Source organism: Lichenostomus cassidix, chromosome 20, assembly GCF_008360975.1.
Source record: "Lichenostomus cassidix isolate B80296 chromosome 20, HeHo_3.0, whole genome shotgun sequence".
Classification (NCBI taxonomy): domain Eukaryota; kingdom Metazoa; phylum Chordata; class Aves; order Passeriformes; family Meliphagidae; genus Lichenostomus; species Lichenostomus cassidix.
Window position 1 is genome coordinate 7,707,947 of NC_139500.1, and position 24,713 is coordinate 7,732,659.

The 24,713-nt window shown below is 57.7% G+C and overlaps 2 protein-coding genes across 3 annotated transcripts in view; both read right to left on the bottom strand.

Annotated features, from left to right (window-relative positions):
* Nucleotides 1–52: 52 nt before the first annotated feature.
* Nucleotides 53–13,111, bottom strand: VSTM2L (V-set and transmembrane domain containing 2 like). Of its 2 annotated transcripts, none has more exons than XM_085078974.1 (4): nt 12,887–13,111; nt 5,253–5,425; nt 4,014–4,064; nt 53–1,438 (listed from the first exon to the last, which is right to left on the bottom strand). In XM_085078974.1, exons 1-4 carry the CDS (start codon nt 12,993–12,995, stop codon nt 1,127–1,129), a joined length of 645 nt encoding a protein of 214 aa, XP_084935100.1. In that variant the 5' UTR covers nt 12,996–13,111; the 3' UTR covers nt 53–1,126. The 2 variants fall into 2 exon arrangements, with proteins under 2 accessions (XP_084935100.1, XP_084935101.1); XM_085078975.1 differs by having other exon boundaries at nt 5,253–5,422; nt 12,887–13,110.
* An 8,109-nt stretch (nt 13,112–21,220) lies between these two features.
* CTNNBL1 (catenin beta like 1) overlaps nt 21,221–24,713 on the bottom strand; it is a 47,462-nt gene continuing 43,969 nt past the window's right edge. The window contains exon 16 of the mRNA XM_085079578.1: nt 21,221–21,470. Within this exon, the coding sequence (XP_084935704.1) occupies nt 21,382–21,470 (89 nt within the window). The 3' untranslated portion in view covers nt 21,221–21,381. The remainder of the gene's footprint in view (nt 21,471–24,713) is intronic.

Below are 24,713 nucleotides of genomic sequence, written 5' to 3' on the forward strand. Positions count from 1 at the left end.
AAGCTGTGTCCCCTTGCCGTGCCATGGACAGAAAGCACAGACCTGCAGAGGCTTCGTTTAAAGAGCTTTATTAGCTGCAGCAGGTCTGATGGTGGCAGGCTGAGGGGCAGCAGGGGAGCGGCACCCAGCTGGGGAGGCTCGGGACCCCCCTCCCTCTCCCCACAGCTCTGTCCCCAGTGGCCGTGGTCACCCGTGGGGGCAGCAGGGACGGGCTCTGCTGTTTGCACTGCAGCACAGGAGCCCGTGGGCCAGACCCTGCCCGGGGAGATGTGGTGCTGTGGCCTAGCAGGGAGGAATGTTCGACGGGGAGGGAGCCGAGAGCCACGCCGGCACGGGTAGTGGGACGGGGCCAGGGTGGGCAGGGCTGGCGGATGAGCCCCGCATCCTCCGTGAAATGCAAGGGGCAGGAGGAGTGATGGGTGCAGGGGGCCAGCTCTGGTGGCACAGCTTCCCGGGCACACGGAGCACGGGCAGCTGCCTGGCTGAGCGATGCCGGAGTGTGCCGGGATCGTGCCGAGATCGTGCCGTGCCGTCCTTCCTCTGCTGAGCTCAGGCCTTGACGTGCGGGGGGCTGCGGGGCAGGCAGGGGCAGGGCAGGGCGAGGGGATACACACGGGCGGTAGGATGGAGGCTGGAACTTAGATAAGCACTGTGGGGCTGGAACAGAGCAACTAAACGGGGCAACCTACAGGAACAGGCGGCTGGTTCTGCGAAGCACAGGAGAGGGCAGGGAGGGTCCCGTGGGCAGGAGGGTCCCCACCGGGCGGAGAGCTGGGACACAGCGCAGCCCGCGGCACCACGGTGGCAGCGGGCAGGGGCGCCCACCCGCACAAGGCCAGGGGGGTGGCGACCACCCGTGTGGGCACACGCCCTGGCCCCGGGCACAGCCGCAGCGATGCACCCATGGCACTGACAGGTCCTGCTCCCGCACCACACCGAGCCCTGGCACCGCTGCGCCGCGCGGCTGGGGGAGAAACCCGCGGCGCCCCGTGGGTGACGGAGGTGGCGAGGGGTGCTGGACAGGACGGGGTGGTGGGGCCAGTCTCTGGCAGGGGGTGCGGGACCCTTGGTGGCTCCGCTGAGTCCGGGGCGGAGGGGGGCTCCGGCGTCCCCCCGCACCGCCCACCTACAGCACACAGGAGGTGTCTGCCGAGCGCTTCTTCAGCTCCTTCCCGGCTTTGTGGTGGTGATGGTGGTGGTGTGCGTGGGCTGAGCCCGGCGCGGCGAGCTCTGCCAGCGGGGCCCCACGCAGCTCGGTGTCCTGGGGGTGCCCCGGGCCCCCCGCTGCCTCCACCCGCAGGTACGCCTTCACCTTGTGGTGCCGTGCCTTGCCGTCGCTGGAGTCGATCACCCGGCACTCGTACGTCCCCTCGTCCTCCAGCTTCACCCGCGACAGCCGCAGCTTGTGGGAGATGTTGCTGCCAACCACCTTCACCACCTGCACCGGGGAAGACGGGGGGTCAGGGGTCTCCAGGACTCCCACTGCCCCCTAGACCCCTGGGTCAATGCCACCCCCGACCGTGTGTCACCATGCCCCAGCCTTGTGGTGGGGAGGACACAGTAAATGTTGGTGAAGTTGGTACAGGGGGATCCAACCCCAGCCTGGGCCACGGGATGATGGAAGCCCTGGCTCGCACCCGGCCACGCAGGGCTCGGAGATCGATGCGGAACCACGCTGGCTAATTAGCTTTTCTACCAAATTGATTCGCTCTCAGTATTTATCACCCAATGAAATTTAAGACTTACTCACTAGCCAGAGCCGCGGCTGCTCTGGGCTGGGTCAATAAATCAGATTTATAACCCACCCCGAGGCCCCTGGCTCTGTTCCCTATAATCACACTGGATGGCAAAGGCCATTTTTCTACTTGCAGCTGCATTTGTTAGCTGAGGATTTTATGGTGTTTGGAAACAGGGCTGGAGAGGGGCAAACCCCACCTCAAACAGTGCAGGAGGTAGCACAGGGTCCAGGACCCCTCGATGTCCCCTCAGCCCTGCACTGTGGGGGCCTCCAGTGCTGGCACATGCAGGCACATGCACACACATGCACATACAGACACACATGAGCACACACAAGCATTCAGCTGCCCTGCATGCCATGAGTTGCTGAGAGGCAGCTGATGCTGCAGGTCACAACCAGGGCCACCCCAAACAGCGTCTCAGGGCTGCTCAGAGCCCACATGAAGCCATGAGCCCCAATCCTGCATCGCTGGGTCTGGGAGTCTGGGGGGACAGGACAAGACAGAGGCAGGAGCTGCCAGGCTCCAATGCAAGTGTGCCCAGATGTTGAGACTGTCATGGGAAAGGAGCTTCAGAAAAACCTCTTCATCAGGAGAGCCAGAAGTCACTGAAATTAATGGCTGGGAAATTTAGAACTAATAAAATAAAACCCCAATTTGCTGGTGCCACCAGTGGCCATGGAGCAGCTACCCAGCAGGTCACTGAGCCTCAGGAGGGAGGATTTTATGACTGGCCATAACTCTTGTGGCTCTGCCAGCACAGGCAGGGCAGCGATGGCCCTCACTGCCCATAGGAACAGGGCAGAGCCCCCAGCACAGCCAGGGTGGGCAGACGTGCTGTGCCGTTGGATTTAAAAGGGGAAAAAATACACTCAGGCCCATCTTGTTTCCCTTCTCCTCATCCCTGCAAAGCATCTCCAGCACCAGGTGTGTTTGGTGGATAACACAGGGCCGAGGGGTGCCTGGCATGGTGGCTCCTGTGTGGGATTTATGGGATTGCCAACCCCCCTCGCTGTTTGACTCTGCTGTTTGTTCCCAGTCACCTGCTGTTGTGGCTGTACCGCAAATTCCGTCAGAACCACCCGTGCTCATTTACCTCCTCCATTCCATAAACACTTAATGATCAAGGACGTTTGAAATAACAACAAACAAAAGAGGTTTGAAGCTCCAGCCTCTCCCTGCTGGCTGGATCTGGAGGAGGCAGCAGAAGCCTCGAATGATTCAAAATAAATCCTGGTTACACTCGCACACCCATCAATTCCATCCCAGCGTGCAATTAACTGCCTAATTATGCTGAAACATGCAACGGGTGAGCTGGGAGGGAGTGCTGGCCCCAGGATGGCTCCATGCACCTGCCTTGGCTGCTCCTGCCCCTGGAGCAGGGCTGGGGTGGGATGTGGGGAGCAGCAGCCCCCCAGGCTCTGTAGACAGGGTGTGGCAGGGCCCAGGCTCTGGCTGCTCCAGCAGCAGTCCTGGAACTTTCCTGCTTGTGAGGCAGAGAGCCACAACAGCCTGGTGAGGGACAGATCCTGGAGGAACCTGCTTAGGTTTGGATATGGGTTGTGGGTGAGCATCAGTCAAAAGGGACATGACCCCTGGAGGGGATTTTTTGCTAACAGGAGAATCTTGTGCTGATTCTGCACATGGGCACTGAAAGGCGATGCCCTCCGTCGGGAAGGGTTCTGGCATTTTATCCCTTGTAAAAGACTCTTGGTCATTTCCCAGGGATGGGGGACTGATCCTGGATGTGGAGGGCACCTATCAGAGAAGCCACAGGTGCCTGACTAGCCCCTTCCCAACTTGCTGTCTTGGTGAGGGAAAAATGAAAGTGCCAGGAGAGGCTGCCAGGAGATGGTGGGAAGCTTTCCAGCACTGCTCTGTGTCTGTAGCACCCCCAGTCGTGGAGCTCCCTGAGGCAGGGAGAGGCAGGGGGGCACACACCTGGCAGCAGAAGCCCAAGAGTGTTTTATTTAACTGATTAGTGGCTCCTCATTCTGCTCACGTGAGCCTAAATGGTTTTGGGATGCTAATCCGCTGAGTCAATTGGATTATTTTATCCCTGGCATTAATGTGTCGCTCAGATGCTGGACGAGGCTCAGGGTCCAGGCTGTGCCTCTCGGTGCCAGGGAGAGCAGGGCAGCCATCCCTCACCCTGGTCACCCCCAGCACTGAGCCAGGGCCATACCCAGCTCTCCCACCCTGTGGCACTGGGACCAGTGGAATGCCCCAGTGAGCCCTCAAGCACAGCCCCCCATGAGAATCATCACCCAAACTCACGCTGATTTTGGTCGCCTCCTTCCCGGGCTCCTCTGGTAGTGATGATTTCAGCTGTGGGAAGAGCAGGGTGGGGGGAGACCAGAGAGGGAAGAGAAATGGTCAGGTCAGCCCACCAGACCCCTTCCCACTCCCATGATGGCTGCCCCAAGCAAGGAGGAGAAGGGAGAAGGGAGAAGGGAGAAGGGAGAAGGGAGAAGGGAGAAGGGAGAAGGGAGAAGGGAGAAGGGAGAAGGGAGAAGGGAGAAGGGAGAAGGGAGAAGGGAGAAGGGAGAAGGGAGAAGGGAGCAGGGGCTGCTCAGCCCCAGCAAACCCAGGCACACAGGGCAGATGAAGCCCCACTGGGCACATGGGATGGGAGGAACCAGCAGCAGCACAGCAGCCAGGGGTGCTCACCCACAGGTCCCTCTCCATCTCGGCTGCAGGTGCTCCCCACAATCCAGGAGTGGGGATGGAGCCCTGATCACTATGGCATCACTGTTGCAGCAGTGCCCCCTGTCCCTGGAACTCTGTTCCCATCACTGCCAGCCCCATTCCCACCAGTGTTCCCCTCCAGCAGCCACTGGCTGTGCATTCCCAGTGCTTCCAACACCCTGTCCACCCTTGACCCCTGGCAGCACATCCCGGCAGCACTGCCCTGAGGCATCTCAATTTATGGCAAAACCAGCAGCAGCTCTGCCAAAGACACTACAATAAAGGCTCATTAAAATCCCCAAAGCTGCTTCCCATTCTTTGGCCCTTATCTCTGTGTGAACAGAGAGAGAAATACAGAGAGGCTGTTTGCCAGACAAATACATAGGGAAACAGGGGGCAAGGGAGGGATGGAGGGTGCAGGGCCAGGAGGGATGAGCTGGTGGTGAGATAGGTGAAGGCACAAGCACAAGCACAAAGACAAAGCCTCAGCCTGGGACAGGTCATGGCAATGGGCCAGGCAGCCCCTTGGCTGGCAAGGGCAGCCAGGACAGCCCAGCCCCACTGGCCCCGGAGCATCCTCAGTGCAGCTGGACATTGAGCAGCCCATGCAGGGTCCAGCACCACAGGACCCTCAGGCTCCTCTCTGTCAGAGCAGAGACGATGAAACCCTGTTCTGTGGGTGTGGTCAGCAGTGGGGACGCTGCTGCAGGTTGGGGTCTCCTACCAAAACCCAAGAGTGGCTGCAAACAAAGCCCTTCCCCTGGGCGAGCACGGGGAAGGGCTCTGCCTTTCCGTGCTGCCGTGGAGGAGGAGGACAAGGGGCATTACCTGACTGGAAGCCCACGTCTCTTTGTCCGTCCAGTCCTTGTGGTTGCGGACGTACCACCACTGGATCTCCAGGGAGTAGGAGGGGGAGCCGCTGCCGCGGAAGGAACACGCCATCTCCACATCCTCACCTGCCTGCGCCGTCATGTCGTGGGGAGTCTCAGTGAAGAGAGCTGCTGGAGACAGAGCGAGGGCTGTGGGTGCCTGCGGGGACACACCACTGTCCTGGTGAAGGACAATGCCTCCTGGTGAAGGACAGCCGGAGTCACCAGGAGTGCCTGGATCCTTCCCCAGCCAAACACACCTGGCCTCACAGCAGAGCAGACACGTCCCTGTCATCTCCAGCTTCTCCTTTCCCATCCCAGTGTCCCCTCCCCACCCCCAGCAGAGCTGCCTGGCCTCCCATGCACTTTGCAAAGAGCAGTGGGGGGAAAGGGAGGGAGCAGGAGCCTGTGGCCCCCACTCCCATAGCATCCCTAGGACCTCTGCCCCAGAGCCAGTGCAGGACCCGCCACACCTCTGAGGTGTAAGGAATGAATAGAGCATGATCGCATCTCACTCAGATCAGGACATAACTGAAAAACAAATCCTCGCTTAATGCGGCCCCAAACAGGCTCCCACACGCCATATGGTTTGCTTTCCTCGCTCAAAACAAATATTGTTCGGAGATGTAATTAGAATTCTTTTCATCTCCTCTGGAGAGATTGTTGTTCCTCCGTACAGACGGCCCCGGCGCTCAGAGCACCGGCAAACGCTGCTGCCGCTGTCGGTACGGTGGTTTCTCCGTGGCACGGCACGGGGACAGGGCTGCCAGCCCTGTCACTGCCCGGTCACTGCTTTGGTTGCAGAGGCTGCCCTGTGCCTCCTGTCCTCACCCACCACCTCACGCTGCCAGCACTGCCACCGTGCAGGTCCCACCGGAGCCACCGGAGCCCTCTGGGACACACAGCCTGTCGGGAGCAACACTCTCTCCAGCCCTGATCCCTCTGAAAACCAATTATTATCAGCCCAGACAAAAAGTTAATACCTCTAATATCTCCCCGTCCCTCTGGACGCATGGAAATCCCATCCACTTATCGCTTTCCTTTAATCCATCTCAGCAGGGAACAGAGGAAAATACCCAACACCAGGGTTTACCAAGGCTGGGTCTCCCAGTGGGGTTCCCAGAGCTGCTCCCACATGCTGTTCACCCAGAGCACAGCACCAGCAGCCACATGGATTCTGTGCCGGTGAGTGGAGGGAACCCCAGCAAAGGAGCAGCTCTGGTGACCGAGGGCTGTGGGAGGAGCAGGGGTGTCTTCTTGGCACAGGGCAAAGGGTTCCTCCGTGCTCCAGCCACAGTGGTGCTGATGCTGTTGTGCCCAGCCGTTAAGCAGCACTTGCCCACCCATTCCCTGGCTGCAGCCACCGTCAGGCTCTTGCCCCGCAGAATTCCTGCTGGCAGAAGCAATGGCCAAAGCCGGTGGGTCCCAGCAGAGCCTGCACCAGCTCCCCAGACACCACATCTCCTGCAGTGCAGGGGCGGGGTGATAGCCTGAGGGTTCCAGCCGGGTCCAAATTACTCTGAACACAATTAAAATCTGCTCCCACAGAAGGGAATTTGGCAGATAAGCTGAGAAAAGGCTGGATTGAATCAAGCGCCTTCTTTTTTTCCGATTTTAATTGGGAAGCGTATGTATTAATTAACCCCAGAGCTCGGCTGCCTCCAAGCACATCCAGAGGAGCACAGGTCCCACAGATGGATGACCAGGGTCATCATCTTTGTGGGGACAGATGTCTTTCAGAAGTGTCCCCCAGCAGCACTGTGTGCCCTCCCCGATGGATGCTGTGGACCTTGACCCTGCCTGGACAGCGGTGACTCACTGCACTCCCAGCCCTGACCCTCACAAGGACACGAGCAGAGACCAGGACACTCCTAGACCCCAGGCTGGGCATGGACCCTGCACTGGGTTGGCCAAGCTGCCTGGACCCTGCTCCCACTAACACTGGACAAGTCACCAACTCTGGTCAGTCCCCGCCCACCCTGGCCCCATCCCTCCCCTCCCCGACATTGGTGTCCTGTCCCCGCGGCAGGAGGGAGGGGACCGTCAGGAGCCTTTGCTCCATGTGCTTTATGGCCTGCTACCTGTCATAAACTGAGAACACCAGGATCAATAAATCTTCCAAGAAACAAAAATCAGGGGAAATAAAATGAACTCAATGGGGAAACACAGATAAACGGAATTGAAAACGCCTGCTGGGATAGCTTGGTGCTCTCATAAACCGGAGACAGGCAGGCTGCAGGCTCTCTCCCCGCAGTGGGCACCATCCCTCACTTCGGTCACGCTCTGCACAGGGAGGGGGCTGCCAGGAGGGAGCCAGGCTGGGGCAAGGGCAGGTCGTGCACTGCCCCGAGTGCCTGGAAATGACCCTCACACCCCTGCTCCATCAGCCTGCCCCGTCCACAGGCCCCGTGGAGCACAGAAATCCTTGCAGCCCCCAGGAGCCTCTCCAGGACTCTGCCTGCTGCCTGCCATTCCACAGCTGTGCCACCTTCCATGGCCCTCCGCCACAGCCCCCACCAGGCACCAAGGACAGACACGACTGGAGCAGCGCTATGGGCACGTACTCAGGCTAATGTTTGTGTAAAAATGTACCGGAGGGCAATTAAATATGCATTGGACATTTGCAAACGCCTGTTAATCACCCGGTCCGTGCAGGTTCCTGCTCCGGGAGGGATTTTTTCCCCAAGCCATGGCAGTGCTGGGGCTCAGAAGCCTCTTTCTGTGCCCAGCTGAGCTGTAGCCCCTCACCGGAGCTGCAGCAGGGCTGGTGACACTAGCCAAGCAGGCAGCGGGGCTGGGGCTGGGGCTGCCTCTGTCCCACGCTGAGCAGGGACAGGGGCTGGGGTAGCTGAAATGTCCCTCTGCTCCTGCTCCTGCCCACTGGTACATCCGTCCAGACCTGCCCTGTGTCCCTGGCGTGGGGCTGGCTCTGACCTGCTGGGTTTGTGCTGCACGGCTGCAGGGAAAGCAAACGTGACCAACAGAATCCACCACCACTGGCACTCTCCAGGCACCCACAGTCCCTCCAGCACCCTCCCCTTCCCAGGAATCCGCGACTCCTTTGGGTGACGGAAAGCTACCGCCCCGGCTTTCCATGTCCTGCCGGCAGCAAAGGCACCCGAGGCACAGCCCAGCACACAGACAGGGCAAGGCTCCAGACACAGATGGACCCTCCTGGGTGCCACAGGACCCCCCACCCCTTGGCACAGTCTGCCTGAGCAAGAGCCACCCCGGCAGATCGGGAGGCACCGGAGGCACCCTCCGGATGGATCCGGGAGAAGAGGCCTGGGCACTACCTGAGTGCACTGCCTGTGTGCCCCACACTGTCCCCACCACGGGGACACCGGCTCTGCCAGCGGCTGCTGCACAGGTCGAGCTGCAGCCTCCCTCCCCTCCCGTTCCCATAGCCGCCAACAGCTGTGGATGCCTCTCCTCCTGACAAGCCTGCGAGCAGGGATGCTGACCCCGGGGCGCTGAAAACACATCGCGGTGCAAACCGCTGCATAAACACGGCGTGACGACCACGTCACTGCTGAGAGAGGGCAGGTGGCTCCGGCCCTGCCAGCTGAGCGGGCAGAGGGCTTTGGCGGCGAGCGCTGCTCTCCTCCAGCGATCCAGCCATCTCCCTTCCCTCGAGACGCGTCAGGCTGGAGCCTTGCGGCCGTGGCTGAGGCCGGGAGGCTCCCACCACACGCTGGGGATGGCAGCGCCGTTGCTCTGCCCTCTTTACTGTCATATGAGCAGCAGAAGGAGCTAAAATTCGCAGCATGTGAATTGAAAACAAAAATAAATCCAGCTGATTCAGTGACGGTGATCAGGCCAGCGCACACCTCACCGGGAAGCTGGAATTAACCTTGAAAATTGCAGGTATTTCCAACAGTGCTCCATCGCGTTGGGCTGTCCCAGCTCCTGCCCCCAGCTGTTCCCACTCCCCTAATGTTTAACCCCCACAGCAGGAAAGACATCAGTGGTGAGTCCCTCCAGTCTGGCCCCAGCTACACGAAGCTTTGCCCACGCACGGGGACCTGCTGCTCCCATCTGATTCCTGGGGAGTCGCAGTTCTCAGACAGTTCCCTCCCAAGGGGCTCGAGGAAGAGCTGTTATTTGATAGTGTAAGTAGCAAAGCCCTAAAATGGCCTTTTTTTGACAGCTCCCAGTGGGGTTCCAGCAGTGTGTGCAGCCATCCTGCAGCCACTGCTCGTTCCGGTGCTGCTCTCAGCCAGGGGTTGGTTCCCAGCAGGCAGAGGAGGATTCCCAGCAGGAATTATTCAGTAGGAATGGAATGGGGGAGGCAGGAGCTTTGCTCTGCTGAAGATCAGCCCCCCTGGTCTCACCCAGCACCCAAAACTCACCACCGGCATTGGCAGCCACTGCCGAGAGCTGCCAGCACCACACACAGCTGTTGGTACCATCCCGCAGAGCTGGCAGTGCCCGGTGCTGATGGACACAGCACCCTCCTGCCCATCCCTGCCCACCCCATCACTGCTGGGCTCATCCCAGTCCAGCTCCACGCAGAGGACACAATACAAGGTATCAGTGCCCCTGTCACAACCGAGCCCAGCCAACATCCCTGGTGACCAGTCGGGCACCCACCGCAGATGGAGCCTTGGCGAGGGGCAGCCAGGCAGCAAAGAGCCCTGCAGGAGGGGAAATGACTATGGAATTGAGGAGCTTGGAAAGAGCCAGAGCCGTCGAGGACAGGGCCAGGAAGAGCTGTCTGTCCCGAGGTGCACGAGTCCCATTCACACCATGAACCCAAATCCCAGAGGAGCCGTGAAGGGGAGAGGGCCCAGCAGGTGCTCACCTGGGCATCCATCCGGACCCGGAGCAGCCCCTGATGAAGGGGAGAGCAGCGCAGAGCCTCCAGCTCCCCAGCCCACTCCAGGTCCTCACTCCAGCCCTGCCGTGCTGCCCAAAGCTCCCAGACCGCGTGCAGCCGTGCTGGCTGATGGTTTGATTCCTGCCTCGGTCACACGGAACGTTATGATTAAAATTAGCTGTCACTGTCCTAACGTAATAATTCCCAGTGTCTGGCCCATCGTCTGTCAGCCGCTTCAAGGGAAGAGAAAGCCCAGACGTTTGATGAGGAGAGGTGTCAGATGTAATTGCGTTGAATGACTGCACGAACAGCAGCAGGAAAAACACATCGCATGGAGAATTCCCATTAGGAAGTGTGAAAAAATCCGGCAGAATGCAAAGTGTTTATGAAAGTAATTGATAGAATAATCACCGGGGTGTGAGGGAACGGAGCAGGGCAGCGCCCTGGGGAGCCGGGGCCCCGCTCCCTCCAGCCTCCAGCCGCGGCTCTGCTGAGACGAGGCGATTTCGCCTGTACAGGATGCCGGGAAGAAGCCGGGCTGCTCCTCCTCACGGCACGGCTCCCCTGCCCCGCTCCAGAGCCAGCAGGCTGGGAAAGCGGCTGGAGCTTCCCAGCCAGCGCATGAGAAAGCCGATGGCAGCAGCCCAGCGTGCACAGGCTGCAATGGGGGGCATGAATAATTGAAGGCGCCAGCCTGAGGAGAGAAGAGAAGGGGGAGAGGCAGCGCTGAGGGTAGTGAAGGGATGGTGGGAAGAATCCTGCGGCTCAGATGCTCTCACGGGGCAGTTGGAGCCCATCCTGGCTCCATCCTCGCCAAAGGCAGAGCTTTTGCTGTGAGGGCAGGAGAAGGACTTTCTTTGATTGTGACTTTTCCCTCCCCACAGCTCTGGCAGCCCCGCGAGCAGAACCTCGCTGCCCACTGTGGGGTGGCAGGATGGGGAAGCCGCCCGCGCCTCAGGGGTGTTCATGGCCGCTCGCCGATGCCCGCGGAGCACATGCTGCTCCCGGTCAATTGCCTCGCTGTCTTCGGCTTGGACAAGTTAAAAGGAAGAGAGACCACACTCCCGAGCTATGCCAGACCCTCGCGATGCCGTGGAGGCTCCTCCAGGCCTCCAGCACCGGGCAGAGATGGCGGCGAGCTCCGGGCGCTGCCTGATGCGGGCAGAGCCTGGCAGGACCTGCCCGTGCCCAGCAGCCCCAGCTCAATCCATCCCGCTGGCTGCAGCCCCTCTCCCGCTCCACGTCTCCAACCTGCCCGACTCTCGTGGTGTGGAGGGAAAGCTGCACCAGCCAGTAATGAAATGATCAATCTCCGATCTGCTAAACAGCGATTTATACAGGTTTTCAGCACACACAGCTTTTATCAAATTGGTATTCACCTACTGAACACAAATGGCTTATTATACATGACCCACTTATTCACTGCTTTTCAGTATCGTTAATAAAGGTTTCTGTTGTGATTAAGTGAGTTGCTGCAGAACTGCTCGAGTAGCGAGCTGTAATGTGGCTCCAAAGTGCACTCGCCCTCCCAGAATATTTCTTCTCCTTGGCTCCCTGCTCCCTCGCAGCGACCATTTCACTATTTATTTGCCTATTGCTGAATTTCTGAGGGGAGCAGCAGTGGCTAATGGAGGCTCTTCACCCACCTTTCCTTCTGGCATGCCAGCCTGACAGGTCTGGAAACTCTCCTGCTGTGATTCCCTCAATGCAGAGGCTGATCGCCCCTTCCCCGGGCAGGCGGGTACCTGCCAGCCCACGCACCGCTGCGGGACAACACAAACTGCGGGTCACCTCACACCTTCCCCCCCGGCGTGGCAAGAGGCGTCGGTGCCTGGAGGCTCCTTGGGGCAGAGAGTGGACACCTCCGCACACGGGAGGCCCCGGAGCTGGCCGGGGGGAAGAGCTGGGACCCGGGCACCCAGCATGTCCCCGCGGTCACTCCTCGGGCTCAGGTTTAAACATGCCAGTGCCACTCCAAAGAGAGCGAGAAGGGTCTCAGCAGCCTCTTCCGAGGGGACATGGTCCCTTGTCACCCTTTCGGCACCCAGGAGGGAGCTGCCACCACACTAGGTTCTTCACCGGAGGGTGCAGGATGCGGGAAGAGGTTCCCCTTTCTCAGCCCCCGGTGGATCCCAGTGGGCTCGGCCGCACCGATCCGCCGAGCCACCGTGCACCGGAGGCAGTGGAGGAGCGGGAGGCGGCGGAGGAGCCCCGCTGCCGGGGCGTGGGGCACCACACGGCTGGCCGGGCGGCGGCACCGGGAGGCGCACCGGGAGGTTCACAGCCACGGGGCACGGGTGGTGGCGGTGGCGGCACCGTGAGACACACGGAGACGGGATGCGGACGGCGGCGAGCACCGGGAGGCGCCCCGGGAGGATCGCCGACACGGGGTGCGGGTGGTGGCGGCGGCACCGGGAGGCTCACGGACACGGGGCGCGGGTGGCTGCGGGCACCGGGACGCACCGTACGGAGCCCCCGACTCGGCAGCCCAGCGGCGAAGGCAGAGGCCGCCCCCCGGGCTCCGGAGACGGGAGCGGCGGAGCCCAACCCCAGCTCGCCCCGGCTGCTCCCCGCTCCTCGAGCCGCCGGCGCGACGGACCGCGACGCGGGGCTGCCCTCGGCGGCGGAGCCCGACCGGGACCCCCGATACCCCGCGCCCGTCCGGCTGCCGGAGCAGGAGCCGCCCCGAGCCGCCGCCAGCCCCGCGGGGCACCGAACCCCGGGAGCTCCCGCCGCTCAGCCGCCCCCTTCCCGAGCCCCGGCCGCCGCCTCACCGCTGCCCGCCGCCGGGGCGTCCCACGGGGGGTGCCGGGAGGCGGCGCCGAGCTGCAGGTAGAGCCCCAGGTAGTGGAAAATCCCCAGAGCCAGGGCCAGGGCGCCCATCTTGCCGCGGGCGCGTCCGTCCCGGGGGCGGCGGCGCCGCCGGGCCGAGCCCTGTCCCCGGGGCTGCGCCGCGGTCCCGGCGCCGCCGCGCTGCGGAGCTCTTCCCTCGCGCGGAGGGCGCCGCGCGCCGAGGCGGTGCCGCGGCTCGCCCGGAGCCTCCCCCGCCCGGCGGAGGGATCCCGGCCCGCGCGCACCCCCAAGTTTTTTTCCCACGGTTCATTCTTAAACTGCGCGGGGCGGGGCTGGACCCGGCGCGCCCACGCGGGACCCTCGGCACCGCCGGGACCCCCCGTACTGCCCCGCCGGGACCCCCCGTACTGCCCCGCCGGGACCCCTGGCACCGCACCGCTGGGACACCCCGATACAGCCCCACCGGGACCCCCCCGTGCTACCCCGCACCGCCGGGATTCCTCGCACCGCCCCACCCGGAGCCCCGCTATACCGGCACCGCCGCGCCCACGCGGGACCCCTCGGCACCCCCGGGGCCCCCCGTCCCGCCAGGCCTCCCACGCCTCGTGGGTTCCCTCTGCAACTGGGCTCATCCAGCCGCACCGCTAGAGCCTCTCGGCACCCACAGGTCCCACTCAGGGAAAGGTGTCTCCCCGGCAGCCCCACTCCCCGCGGGGCGAGACCCCCGGGCACGGCCGGTGTCGGCGCGGGAGGTTTCAGCACCCGGGACAGCGCCGGGCGCAGAGCGCGGGTCACCCGAGCAGCCCGGTACGGTACGGCACGGCCCGGTACAGAACAGCCCGCTCTGGTACGGCCGAGTACCGCTCAGCCCAGTCCGATCCCCAACATCTCGGCGCGGCCCCAGCGTCTGCAGATGCACTGCCGGAGGGGCAGTGCCCGGCGGGTGCGGTGCCCGGGGCTCTGGTGGCACTGACAAGGGCCAGGGCCCACCTGGGGACACTTTGAGAGGTTTTTGAAACGTTACGGGATGAGCAAGGACACAGCGTCCCCACGTGTATCCCGATCGCTGTCCCAGGCTGTGCAAGATTTGTCTCAAAATGAAAACCTGGAGCCGGGGTGGGTTGCAAGCTCACATGCACCCTCAGAGCCCAGCTGGATTGTGGCTGGTGGCACCGGAGAGAGCTGGAATAGCCACCCTGCTCCTGCCACAAATAGGATTTCATGGAACAGATAAGATCCCAACGTCCCTTTGGGTGCACAAATCCTGAGGCCAAACCCACTGACAGCACCAATGCTTCCAGAGCTGCACCTCACAGCGGGTCACACTGCAGCACCAGCACCTGTGCAATTCCTACATCTCTTCTGAAAAGCCTAAAATTCACCAAGGGGCACGGTTTGCTGTATCCCTGTCCTAAGCAGTGGCTTCAGCACCAGTGGAGGCACAGAGCAGACGTCACTCACACCAGAGTATCTGTATGCAACAGAGCAATCAAAAGGATATTATTTGCTCTCTAGATAAACAGAAAAAATCAGATTATTTCAGGTGTTTTCTGCCGTGAGATGACAGATGTTGGCTACAAAGAGATTCTTTAAATTGGATTTGAAAATACTGGCTGTATTTCCTCGCCCTTCCCTTGGCAGGGCTCCAGAAGAAGGAGTGGGGGTATTCTTCCCATTCCCCTCCAGCAAGGCAGGTCCCTGGGAGGGAGCTGTGCTGCCTCGTACCTGCGTTGCTAATCAATAATTTTAAAAAAAGTTGTACCTGCTGCAGCATTTGCTGCATGTCAGAATAAAGCCTGGCTCAGAGCAGAGCATTGATCTCTGCCCAAGTTCATTACTCCCTCCGGAGTTAAAAGCTGAGGGAAGGAGGGAGCAGCAGTGACAGACAAATGGGCAGCATGGCCATGCCCGGCTGCATTCAGGAGTTTCCATGGCTGATTGGGATCAGAGGGTCCCACTCTGAGATGGCAACAGCAGCAAAGGACTTCGGGCATCCTGAAGTAAAGCTGCCTGGAGCTGCCGAGCAAACACAGCTGTGTCAGGGAGCAGCTCTGGGCTGGATCCTGACAAAGCAAAAGCACCAGGTCTCTCAGAGGCACACGTGGAGGCAAAATCCACGTGCTGGAACAGGGGGATGCATGTACCAGCACCCACCTACAGGCGTAGCCAGAGCAGGAGCTGGAGATCTCACCCGGTGGGGACTGTGCATCCCAGGCATGGGCAGGGATTCTCAGACCCAGCCCAGCTCCTGCACCCTGACAGAGGGTGGCACAGCCCCCACCAGGAGCTGAGGCTGCACAGCTGCACTGCGAGGGCTGAAACTTGCCCGTGCACTATCAGAGATATTTAAATCATGCCAGGAGGAAGCAAAGAGCATAAATTCTTCCTGGAGTTGGGAACACCTCCAGAGTCAAAGCCTGAATTAAGTCCCATTTCCAGTAGATTTTCTGCCATCACAGTGGATAAAAAACGGGTGCTGGGGCTGTGCAGAGCCCAGCAGAGCCCAGACAGCCTGTACCCACGTCTTAAGCACGCTGGGAAGGGTTGGTTTTCCTCCTCGATTTTAATCCATCAGTGAAAAGGCCTCGGGCAGGTGCTGCCTGCGGGTGCAGCCATGCGGCCCCAAAGAACCCCTGTGTGTCTGACAGGGATACATAGGGAGGTCACTCACACACAGAGGCGGGAGCAGAGCCAGCGGCTCCCCGCGCACAGACAACACCCGCTGCGTAATGAGGTCCCTTATCTGCTCGCTCGTTATTGCTCTGAACAGCCGGCGCCTCCTTCACAGGGCTTCTCTTTCAGCAGAACGGGCCCAGGGAGTCGCTCTCGAGGATGAAACACTCCTTATCTCTGTCAGTGCCAGGTTCCTGCCCACTGCTCAGTTCTGCTCGGGGGGGCACTCGCCAAATGGAGGAATCCAGCGGGCATTTCCATGCAGTGAAACCACAAAGATCCCAGTGGCACGGTATTCACCACGATCCCAGCTCCTGCGCCCACGAGGTTTGCATGTAAATTCCCTGGGACATCTGTCCATTGGGCAAAGGCAACCTGCGAAGTTGGAGGGTGCAGTGGAGCTCGGAAGAGCTGGATGAGGTTGGAAGGGGATGGGGGTCAGACAGATCAGCAGCACCTCATGGGGCATCAGCCTCACGTGGACCCCCAGACCCTGTGTGGGGTTCCCTGAAGGAACATCCCCAGGGACACAGCTCCAACCTGGCACGGCCCAAAGACATCCAGAATGAAAACAAGAAGGTTGGTCCTTTCTGCTGGCTCCCGAGGGCTGCTCATGCTCATTCCAATGCCAATATCCCACATTCTGTTTTGACATCAAAAGCTGCCCAGCAACTGGAAAAAAACCCTCAAACCCCAAATCCCAGAGGCACTGAAGCACTGGGGTCTGCCTCATGCATTATTTTGAAATTTACCTCTTTAAGGGTTTGTGCAGGGCACCCCAAGGCTCAGTGCTGAGCTCTCCTGAGGTCCAGGAGCCAATGCTCGGATCTGCGTCTGCCTGGGAGAGTGAATTGGATTGTTCATCTCTCTGACGGGCAGAATAAACACCCTCCACATTGATACTGAGCTCATTTCTGATACTTGTTTAGAGACTTGACAATTCCTGTATAAAAGGATTTCCTTCCACAGCTGAAGTTTGACATTCCTGCATTATTAGATTATTTGCAAAGGTCTGCGTGCACTGCAGGAAAACAATGCTCCCGCCAGGCAACATTAGAGCCTGCTCCTCCACAAATCATCCCGGGCGCAGCCAGCCATGGAGGCAGCGCCTGTCAGGATCCCCCAGGGCAGGGAGCAGCCGGGGAGGTGGCAAGGGGGAGTTCAGGTGGGCAAACACAACCCACCCACCCAAACCACAGCAGCCACAATGGCACCAAAAATAACAGACCAAGCAGGAGAGGGTTTTAGGTAGAGAGAAGCTTGCTCCAGCTACCAGCACCACCATGGGCTCCTTGTGTCACTGCTGGTACAGCCCTTCCCAGTGGCATGACCTGGCTGGGAGAGCAGTGGGAGCATCCCTGCGACAGGGACATTCAGTGTCTCCATCCCCCTGCCTGGTTTGGAATGGTCACAGCCCTGTGTCTGCAGCCCCCCACCCTGGGGAGTCCTGGGGGTCCCAGCACAATGTGAGAAAGGCAGCAGGAACCCCTCCAAGCATGTGGGAGCTTTGGGACTCAAAGGCCTCTGCCCAGAGCAGCCCCCGCACAGGGAAGTCTCCAAAGCATAAAATTCAGAAGAAAATTACTTGAAAAGAATTATTTCTTCAGAGAACTCAAGCCCGTTTCCAGGCCATTAATTCCTTCCTCTGCAGAACCCACCGCCAGGTTCCCGATGGAGAGGAGCAACATCACAGGTGTCCGTCATTGTGGAACAGTTCCCTCTTTCCAAACCATTAAGCACCAAAAAATTAAATGTAAAAAAACAAACAAACAAAAAATACCACAAGCCAACCAGCCCTTCCCCCTCCAAATAATTTCCTGCCCCAGGAGAAAAGCTTTCCCTGAGAGCAAGGCCTTAAAAGAAAAAAAAAATTAAAAAAAATCAATAGTGTAAGTGACTTATTTCGCAGCTGATGGTTTGTTCCCAGTGCTGACAGCCTCTCGCTGTATTTAGCACAGCCTCAGTCCCTCCACTGGGATATCAGGAGATGTTCCTCAGCCGTGATTTACACTCATTTCTCCCCATTTAGGGAGGCTCAGCCGGGAGCAGAGCTGAAGATGGATTTGGACACACAGCGAGGACAGTCGGTGCCTGTCTCTTGTGGCCAGGGCGAAGTGCCATCAGCTCCTGCCACTCCCAGCAGGAGGAAACCAGAGCTCCCACCCTCCCTGCTACACCAGGGCTCCCACCCTACCACTCCCCACAGGGCTGGTGTGAATATCCCTCTCCCTTCCCACACCTTCTCCCCCAGGACTTGCCCCAGCATTCCCCCAGCCCCAGCCAAACCCAGCCTGACCTCAGCCCAACCAAACCCCACCAGGGCAAGAGCCTGCATGGAGCAGAGGAACCCAACGACCTCACAGACTGCAGACAGCATCTCCCCCACTTCCTGGCTGCTTTCCTGCTTTTAAATCCTGAGCAGGTGCTCAGCAGCCTAGTGCACCTGGTACCAAACCTGGATTAGTGCTCTGGCAAAGTCCAGATGTCCGAGTAATGGGCTCAGCCCTGCCTGCAGCATCCCTGACTGCCCACTGCCCACAGCTTGTCTCAGCCTGAGGCAGCCCTTGGGCATCCCCAGGTGTCAGAGCTCCCACCACTGCATCCTGGGATCCTGCTGCAGAGGGAATTGTGAGGCACCATGGGGTGCTCTGCTGAAGAACACCCTCCCAGCTCCTTTCTCCTGGAGGGCAAGTTTCCTGCTTCCCATCACCCGAGTGCCTCATCCATTATGTTCCCTCTAATTACCTTCTCATTTACCTCTTTAGTCAAATCTGTTTACAATCAGAGACAGGAAAACATGGCCCGGGGCGGGGGTGTGATGCAGAGGGGTCTCTGTCCCTGTAAGTTCGACTGCCCCATGGCGAGGCTGGTCTGGTAGCCCGAGAGCAGAGCCGGGAGGGGAGTGTGGCTCAGCATGCTGAGGGCTCACAGAGGAGCCAAAGCCACCAGGCTCCTCTCACCCACTCCCTGCCATCACTCCCAGCAGCCCAGAGTCCCAGGGAAGCTGCTTGTGGGTTGTGCCACTCCCACACCCCCTCCCAAATCCCACATTTAGCCCAAAACCCAACAGTGATGCTGCTGTTCCAGGGTCACAGAAACGGGCAGGGTTAAGCCAAGGCACAAATTCCCATCTGCAGCCTATGTATGCTTCCTCATGAAAATCTGTTACTAGCTCCACCTTTTAATCCTCCCCCAGTTGCAATAATGTCATTCACAACTGCCAAGACTCAGGGTGCCCATCCTCATACCTCCAAGGCTTTTCTGTGCTGCTCAGTATGACAGCACAAATGAGCTGGCCAGGAGCAGCACATTGAGCTGAATAATTACCCTAATTAATAACAGAGCAGCCAGGTGGGCCCCCAGCCCATCCCAAGGACCAAGGCAGAGGATCCAGAGTTTCCCAGCAGTGGGGCATGGGGTCAGGGTGTGGGTGCATGGCAGCACCTGGTGTGATCACCAGGATCACAACTGACTGGGGTCCTTTGGAGCAGTGGGGTTCCTCCTTCTGAAAGAGCTTGGAAATTAGAAGAGAATAATTCATCATCCACCCTGTAAAAGCCTGACTTGCAGGAACCATCTCTGCGCAAATTCCTCAGCAACATCTGGAGCATCCTCATCCATCACAGGGACAGTGGCTGGGCTGGGTGGGATGGGCACAATGCCATTCCTTAATCCCACAAATTTCTCCTTCAGATGGGGAAGAAAAAAATATGGCAAGGTGTTCCTGCTCCCCAGGTGCAGCACCACAGCCCCAAGAACTGTGAGGGACAGTGTCGGGGTGGCACCACATCCCCAACCCTGCAGAGGGAACACCACCTCACAGGACGGTGCTGAGGCCCAGACTCCATCACCAGTTCCTTCTCCTGATCCATTGACTGCTGGCAGCTGGAGCAGTGCCAGGATCCTTCCCTACTTCATGAGGAGTCCAGGGAATCCACACACCACATCACTGTGCCTTTGGTTCCTCCAGCCGCTGTCCCTTGCTGCGAGTGCTTCCAGTGCAAGTTCACTGGCACAACCCACTGTGGCAGTGACCGACATTTCACTCCCAGCAGATGCTGCAGGAGGTTTTCCCCAGCCAAGAGAAGCCAGCTCGGAGCAGGGATCCTGAACTGCACACCCACACCAGTTCACCATGCATGGAAACAATCACACGTACACACGCAGAGGTGTGGCAAACACAGTGAAATCAGGTTAAAAATGTACTCAGATTTATAAACTTACCTTGCCCTCAGGCAGTTTATTGCAGTTTTCTCAAGACCCTCCCTGCCCTTTCCTTCCCCAGATACATGTCCCCACTTCCCGACCAAAGCTGTTCCACACTCACTAAGTCCCCTCCCTGCTCTGCCTCAAACCCTCTGTCTCATATCCCTCTCTTTCTCCTCAGCTCCTCACCACAAGCACAGCGTGAGGGAAGAGCCAGTCACCTTCCAGGAGAAACCAGAGACCAGCTCTGACCTCATCTCCACTGGTGTGGAAAGGGAATGATTCCCAGACTCAAGTAAAAACCTACACACACCTCAAAGCTGAAGGAAAAAAACACCTTTAAGGAAGCAGGCTGAAAACAGAAGAAAGAAACGAGGAATTTGACAAGTTCTGCACAAAAAATGTATTCTTGCAGCTTTTTGTGGCTGCTGAAGCCACGACTTCCATGCTGATCCCCTGAACACCAGCGTTCAATAGCGCCAGGCCAGCAGTGCCTGTGCAGTCAGGATTGAAGGAAGCCTTTAAGCTTCCCTGACAATGCATTTTTCTTGGAGATAAAAAATGAATGCTGCCAGCATGCAAATCTCTCTAAATTAGGCACAGCCCAGCTTGCAGGAGCCACGATGGTTTGTGATGACAGTCATTAACTTCAGCAGCAGAAAAGAGGATGCAGGAAAATATCCTCTGCTTCTTCCTATCCCAGCTGGGAGTCCCGACTCAGGGAAGTGCCAGAGTCTGGCACGATGACACCCAAAACCACACCGTGGGGCAGAGCGTGATGAGAATGAGCTGTGGCCCCGTCTCCTGGGATGGGAAGGGCTGTCCCTCTGCTCCTGGGGACTTGCTGTTGCTCCAAGAGCCGAGCTCTCTGTCCAGGAACCACAACACTGGTTTTCCACTGAACAAGCACAGCCAAGACCCAAAGCTGACTGCGAAGGGAAGGCAATGGGATTTGGGCATGTCATTGCTTACCTCCCCTCACTCTTGGTTCTGGGTAAAACCCCAAAAGACTCATTCCCTCTTCAGGAGGGAACAGCGAACAGCCTGTGCCAGAACCTACTTTCAAGTCCCACTCACCTTTGGGAAGATTTAACAGGAATGGCTGATATGACTGATTCCTGGATCTCTTCTGCCAGTGAAGAAGGGATGAGCTGGGCACACACCACTACCTCAGCCTCCCTGGTTCCCATCAGAGCAAGGGTTGTACGTTTTCATTGACGGATCGAGTTTGAATAACCTGCAAACAGTCTCTCAAGCCATCCAGGCTTCTTCTCTGCCCTCCCTGCCACACATACACTTGTATTGTTTCCCACTGATCCTTGGCAGCTAGATTTAGGGGGGAAAAGGAAAAAAAAGGGAACCTCATGCTGCTTTTATGCTGGTTATACAGCTGCAGCCCTGCTCACAGAGCACTGCTCAAATAACAAACCAGGAACTAAAAAAAAGCCAACTATCTTTAATATCTCCCAAATCCCATTTAGAAGCAGTTTCATAGAAACATCACTTTCATCGTGCAATAGAGGCTGGAGGAGGGGCAGAAGAAGGGGGAACTGGCACCACGTCCTTGTGGGCAGACCCAGAGGTGTCCCCCAGGTCCTCAGAAATTCTCCAGCAGATCCAGGATCCGCTTCTGCTCGCTCTCCCGAAACTCCTGGTTCTTCCCATCCCCAATGTTCTCCGCGTACTCTGCAGGGAGAAAGCAGAGGGACACAGGCTTAGAGTGCAACAGGAATGAACGAAGGGCAACAGCTCCTGAAGACACCACAGCAGAATCTACATCCACAACCACTGCAAACAGCCAAATGGAAATTAATGCAAGGAGCATTGATGGTTTTCCTGTCCATCCCCAGGGTTAAAGCTTTGCATAACAAACACCTGCTGACACTCATTAAAGCTTTTGTGGCAGACAGAGCACAGAGAACTCCCCGCTCAGGCCCACGCAGACACCAACACCCAGGAGCACCCATTCCCTGGCACGGGAATGCAAACCAAGAAATCCCAAGAAATGCAAACAGTGCCATAAATCACTACTAATCACTGTTTTTCTAGGTCCCTTTGGACACTGAGTGTCATCAGGGAAGGTCAGGCAGGGTCTGTGACAACTGTTAATCATTTCCAGGGTTTAACCTGCCTGCTGTCCAAGCATCCTGAATGAGGATTTTTACCGAGAAGAGCCCAATTCCCCCAACTACCAGTGCATTTAACCACACAGAAGAAAATCCACCAGCTCAGATTTAACTACAAACCAAACTCCTTGTCATTAGGCAGAGGACACCAGACCCTGACCACAGTCTTGCCCATCAATGCACACAGCCAAACACCACAGAACTAAACATTCCCTCTGTAGCTCTCCTTCCTGACGTTCATTTGGAGCTGGCAGCTCTCATCCCCGACCAGCTCCCTCCTTCCTGCCACCAGAACCTGCATTTTCAAAGATGGTTTAAAAAGAAAAAATGAAAAGCAGGTTCTGAGCTGCAGAAGCAAGGAGCTGAACAAATCTGAGGAAATCAGGAGCAGGCTGATGGTTAAGACAGCGCTTCTCTGCCTCCGCCTGCTCGCATTCTTTCCCTTCTTCCAAACAAACAGAACAGCTTGTATTCAGCACTGAATGGTAAGTTGCTGCAGAAAGTTTGCTTTAATATTTATACATTTAGCACTGCTACACGCTCTGAGCTCCATCAAAGCCTTTGTTACAGGAGCACTGAAAGCAGTGAGGACAGGCAGAAGTTAGCTGATGTGGGAGTCTTCCCTCCTGTGTGCACTCTCTCTCTCTCCATGTACAAGAAGTGGAGCTCTTTGCCAGGCCTCTGGGAAAAATATTTTTAATATTTATAAACTGCTCCAGTAACATGAGCAGGTGGTAATGCTGAGGTTTGCTGCAGGTGAACCTGAGCTGCTGCTGTCCCACCAAAGGGACCAGCTCAGGGCACCTCCCTTCGATGGGGGAGCTGCTCTCCTTAGGTCTTAAAGGCAGCAGGAAGCTCCTACAAGGACAGATTCCTTGGAGCTCCCTGTGTATGGGCTGGTTGTTGTGGGGCAGTCCGGCCCTGTAGTGCTGTGCATGCTTTGGCTGAGGGCTGCTCTGGGCATCCAAACATCAGGCAGGAGATGATCCCAGTGCACAGGGATGGGGTCCCCTTCCCAGCCAAGCTCTGGCACTTAGCTCAAGCTCCCCTGTCCCCTCAGGCAGTACCAGAGCCTTCTGCCAGCACCATGCCCTGGGGAGCCGGTGGAAGAGCCAGCTCTGTCCGCAGCAGCTCCTTCCATGCTCCATCAGGGTAAGTGCCTGTGGAACAGCTGCAATGGATGCAAGTGCTGGAGTTAATTGCAGCCCAAGGGCAACACTTCCCCCCTGCAGTGGCCTCTCCAAGCCCAGGTGAGGGCCAGTCATAATCTCCAAGTCTGGCACAGCCAGCATCTCTGCCCCCAGCTGTAAGGATGGCCAGACTGCTCAGACTAGGGCTCCAGCAGGGAGCTGCTGAGTGCCACTAATGGCAATGCCCTTCCTTTGTCCCAGGAGATCACCCAAACAAAAACAAGACACAAATTCTTCTAATCTTGTCCAAAAGCTCAGCATTTCTCCTTCTAAACATCTAGGTTTTGTAAGACTAAAGTCCCAGTGACTCCAAGGCAGAATGCTTACTGGGTTATGACAGCTGCTAATGCTCATTTGAAGCATTAGCAGCTTGAAGACACCAGATAAAACCCCAAGAACCAGGCTTAAAAAAGTAAATCTCTGACAGAGATTTTATGTATTTACTATTTAAAATTCCACCACTACACTGAGGCTGCTAAAAAAAATCAAATGTAAGCTGCCCCTGCCAACAGTTAACCAGAGCTTACACACTGCTGTAGCTACACAAAGGGAAAGGGCCCAAGATTGGTTTCTGCTTCATTAGACAAAATACAATGGTTACAGAACAGTAAAAATCAATCGGGAAATACTGAGGCTTGTAATGGATATTGGAAGCTCCAGAGCCTGCACAGATGGAGGCACCATGAGCCAGACTGAGCTCCATCCTCAGAGCATGCTGACCCTTCCTTTGTGCTTACCTGTGCTAACAGGATTGGGCTGGAATGCCAGCAGATATTCCACATGCCCAGCACCCAGTGTGCCCACTCACCTGACAGCAGGTGTGTCCTGGGAGGGCCCTCAGCTGGAGCACCTCTAACAGAGCTGCTCAGGGAGCCAGGATAAATGCCTAGTCCCTCTGGATCAGTGAGGAACAGGAAGCTTTGCCACTCCAGAGCCAAGTATCAGTTCAGAGAGGCCTGTGCCTCACTGTTCCCAATGACAGACGGAGATCAGGCATCTCCCCAAGATACAGACACTGCTGCCATCCCAAAACCAGCCTCCATCCTCAAAACATCTCCCTAGCCAAGGTACACACAATTCAGTTGTTTTCTTCCAAAGCATAAACTAACTGTCCTGTTGCAAGAAATGCTTGATCTTCTAGAAAAAGGAAGTGTGGGAGGACTGGTCAGCCTGCAGAAATGCATTAATGAGCCTCCCGTTATTCCCTGCCCACTCCTCCCCCTTGAAAGTCCTACCACAAGAAAACAGTCTCGCTTCCTTGCTTGCATCGTAAGTAATTCTGAGCCACCCCAAGGGATCCATCAGCTGTCAGGTTGCCAGAGAAACATGGAGAATATGTAGGCCATAAAAATCAAACTAAAAACCAAGCACCTAATTAGTATGCAAAAATAGAAAATAAAAACTGAACAAGAGCAAAACACTGAACGAAAAGTAAAAATAAACCAGTCCTCATCTGTCCTGAGAGCAAGTTGGGAAGTAGCCTGGAAACATTCCAGCCAAGGCTCAGGCTCCTGATCTTTCAGTCACTTGCAATGGAATCTCATGCAGTTGACTCCAGTAAAGTTTTGGAAGTCCCTTACTGGCCCCAGCTGCCCAGCAGCACACTGCAGGGT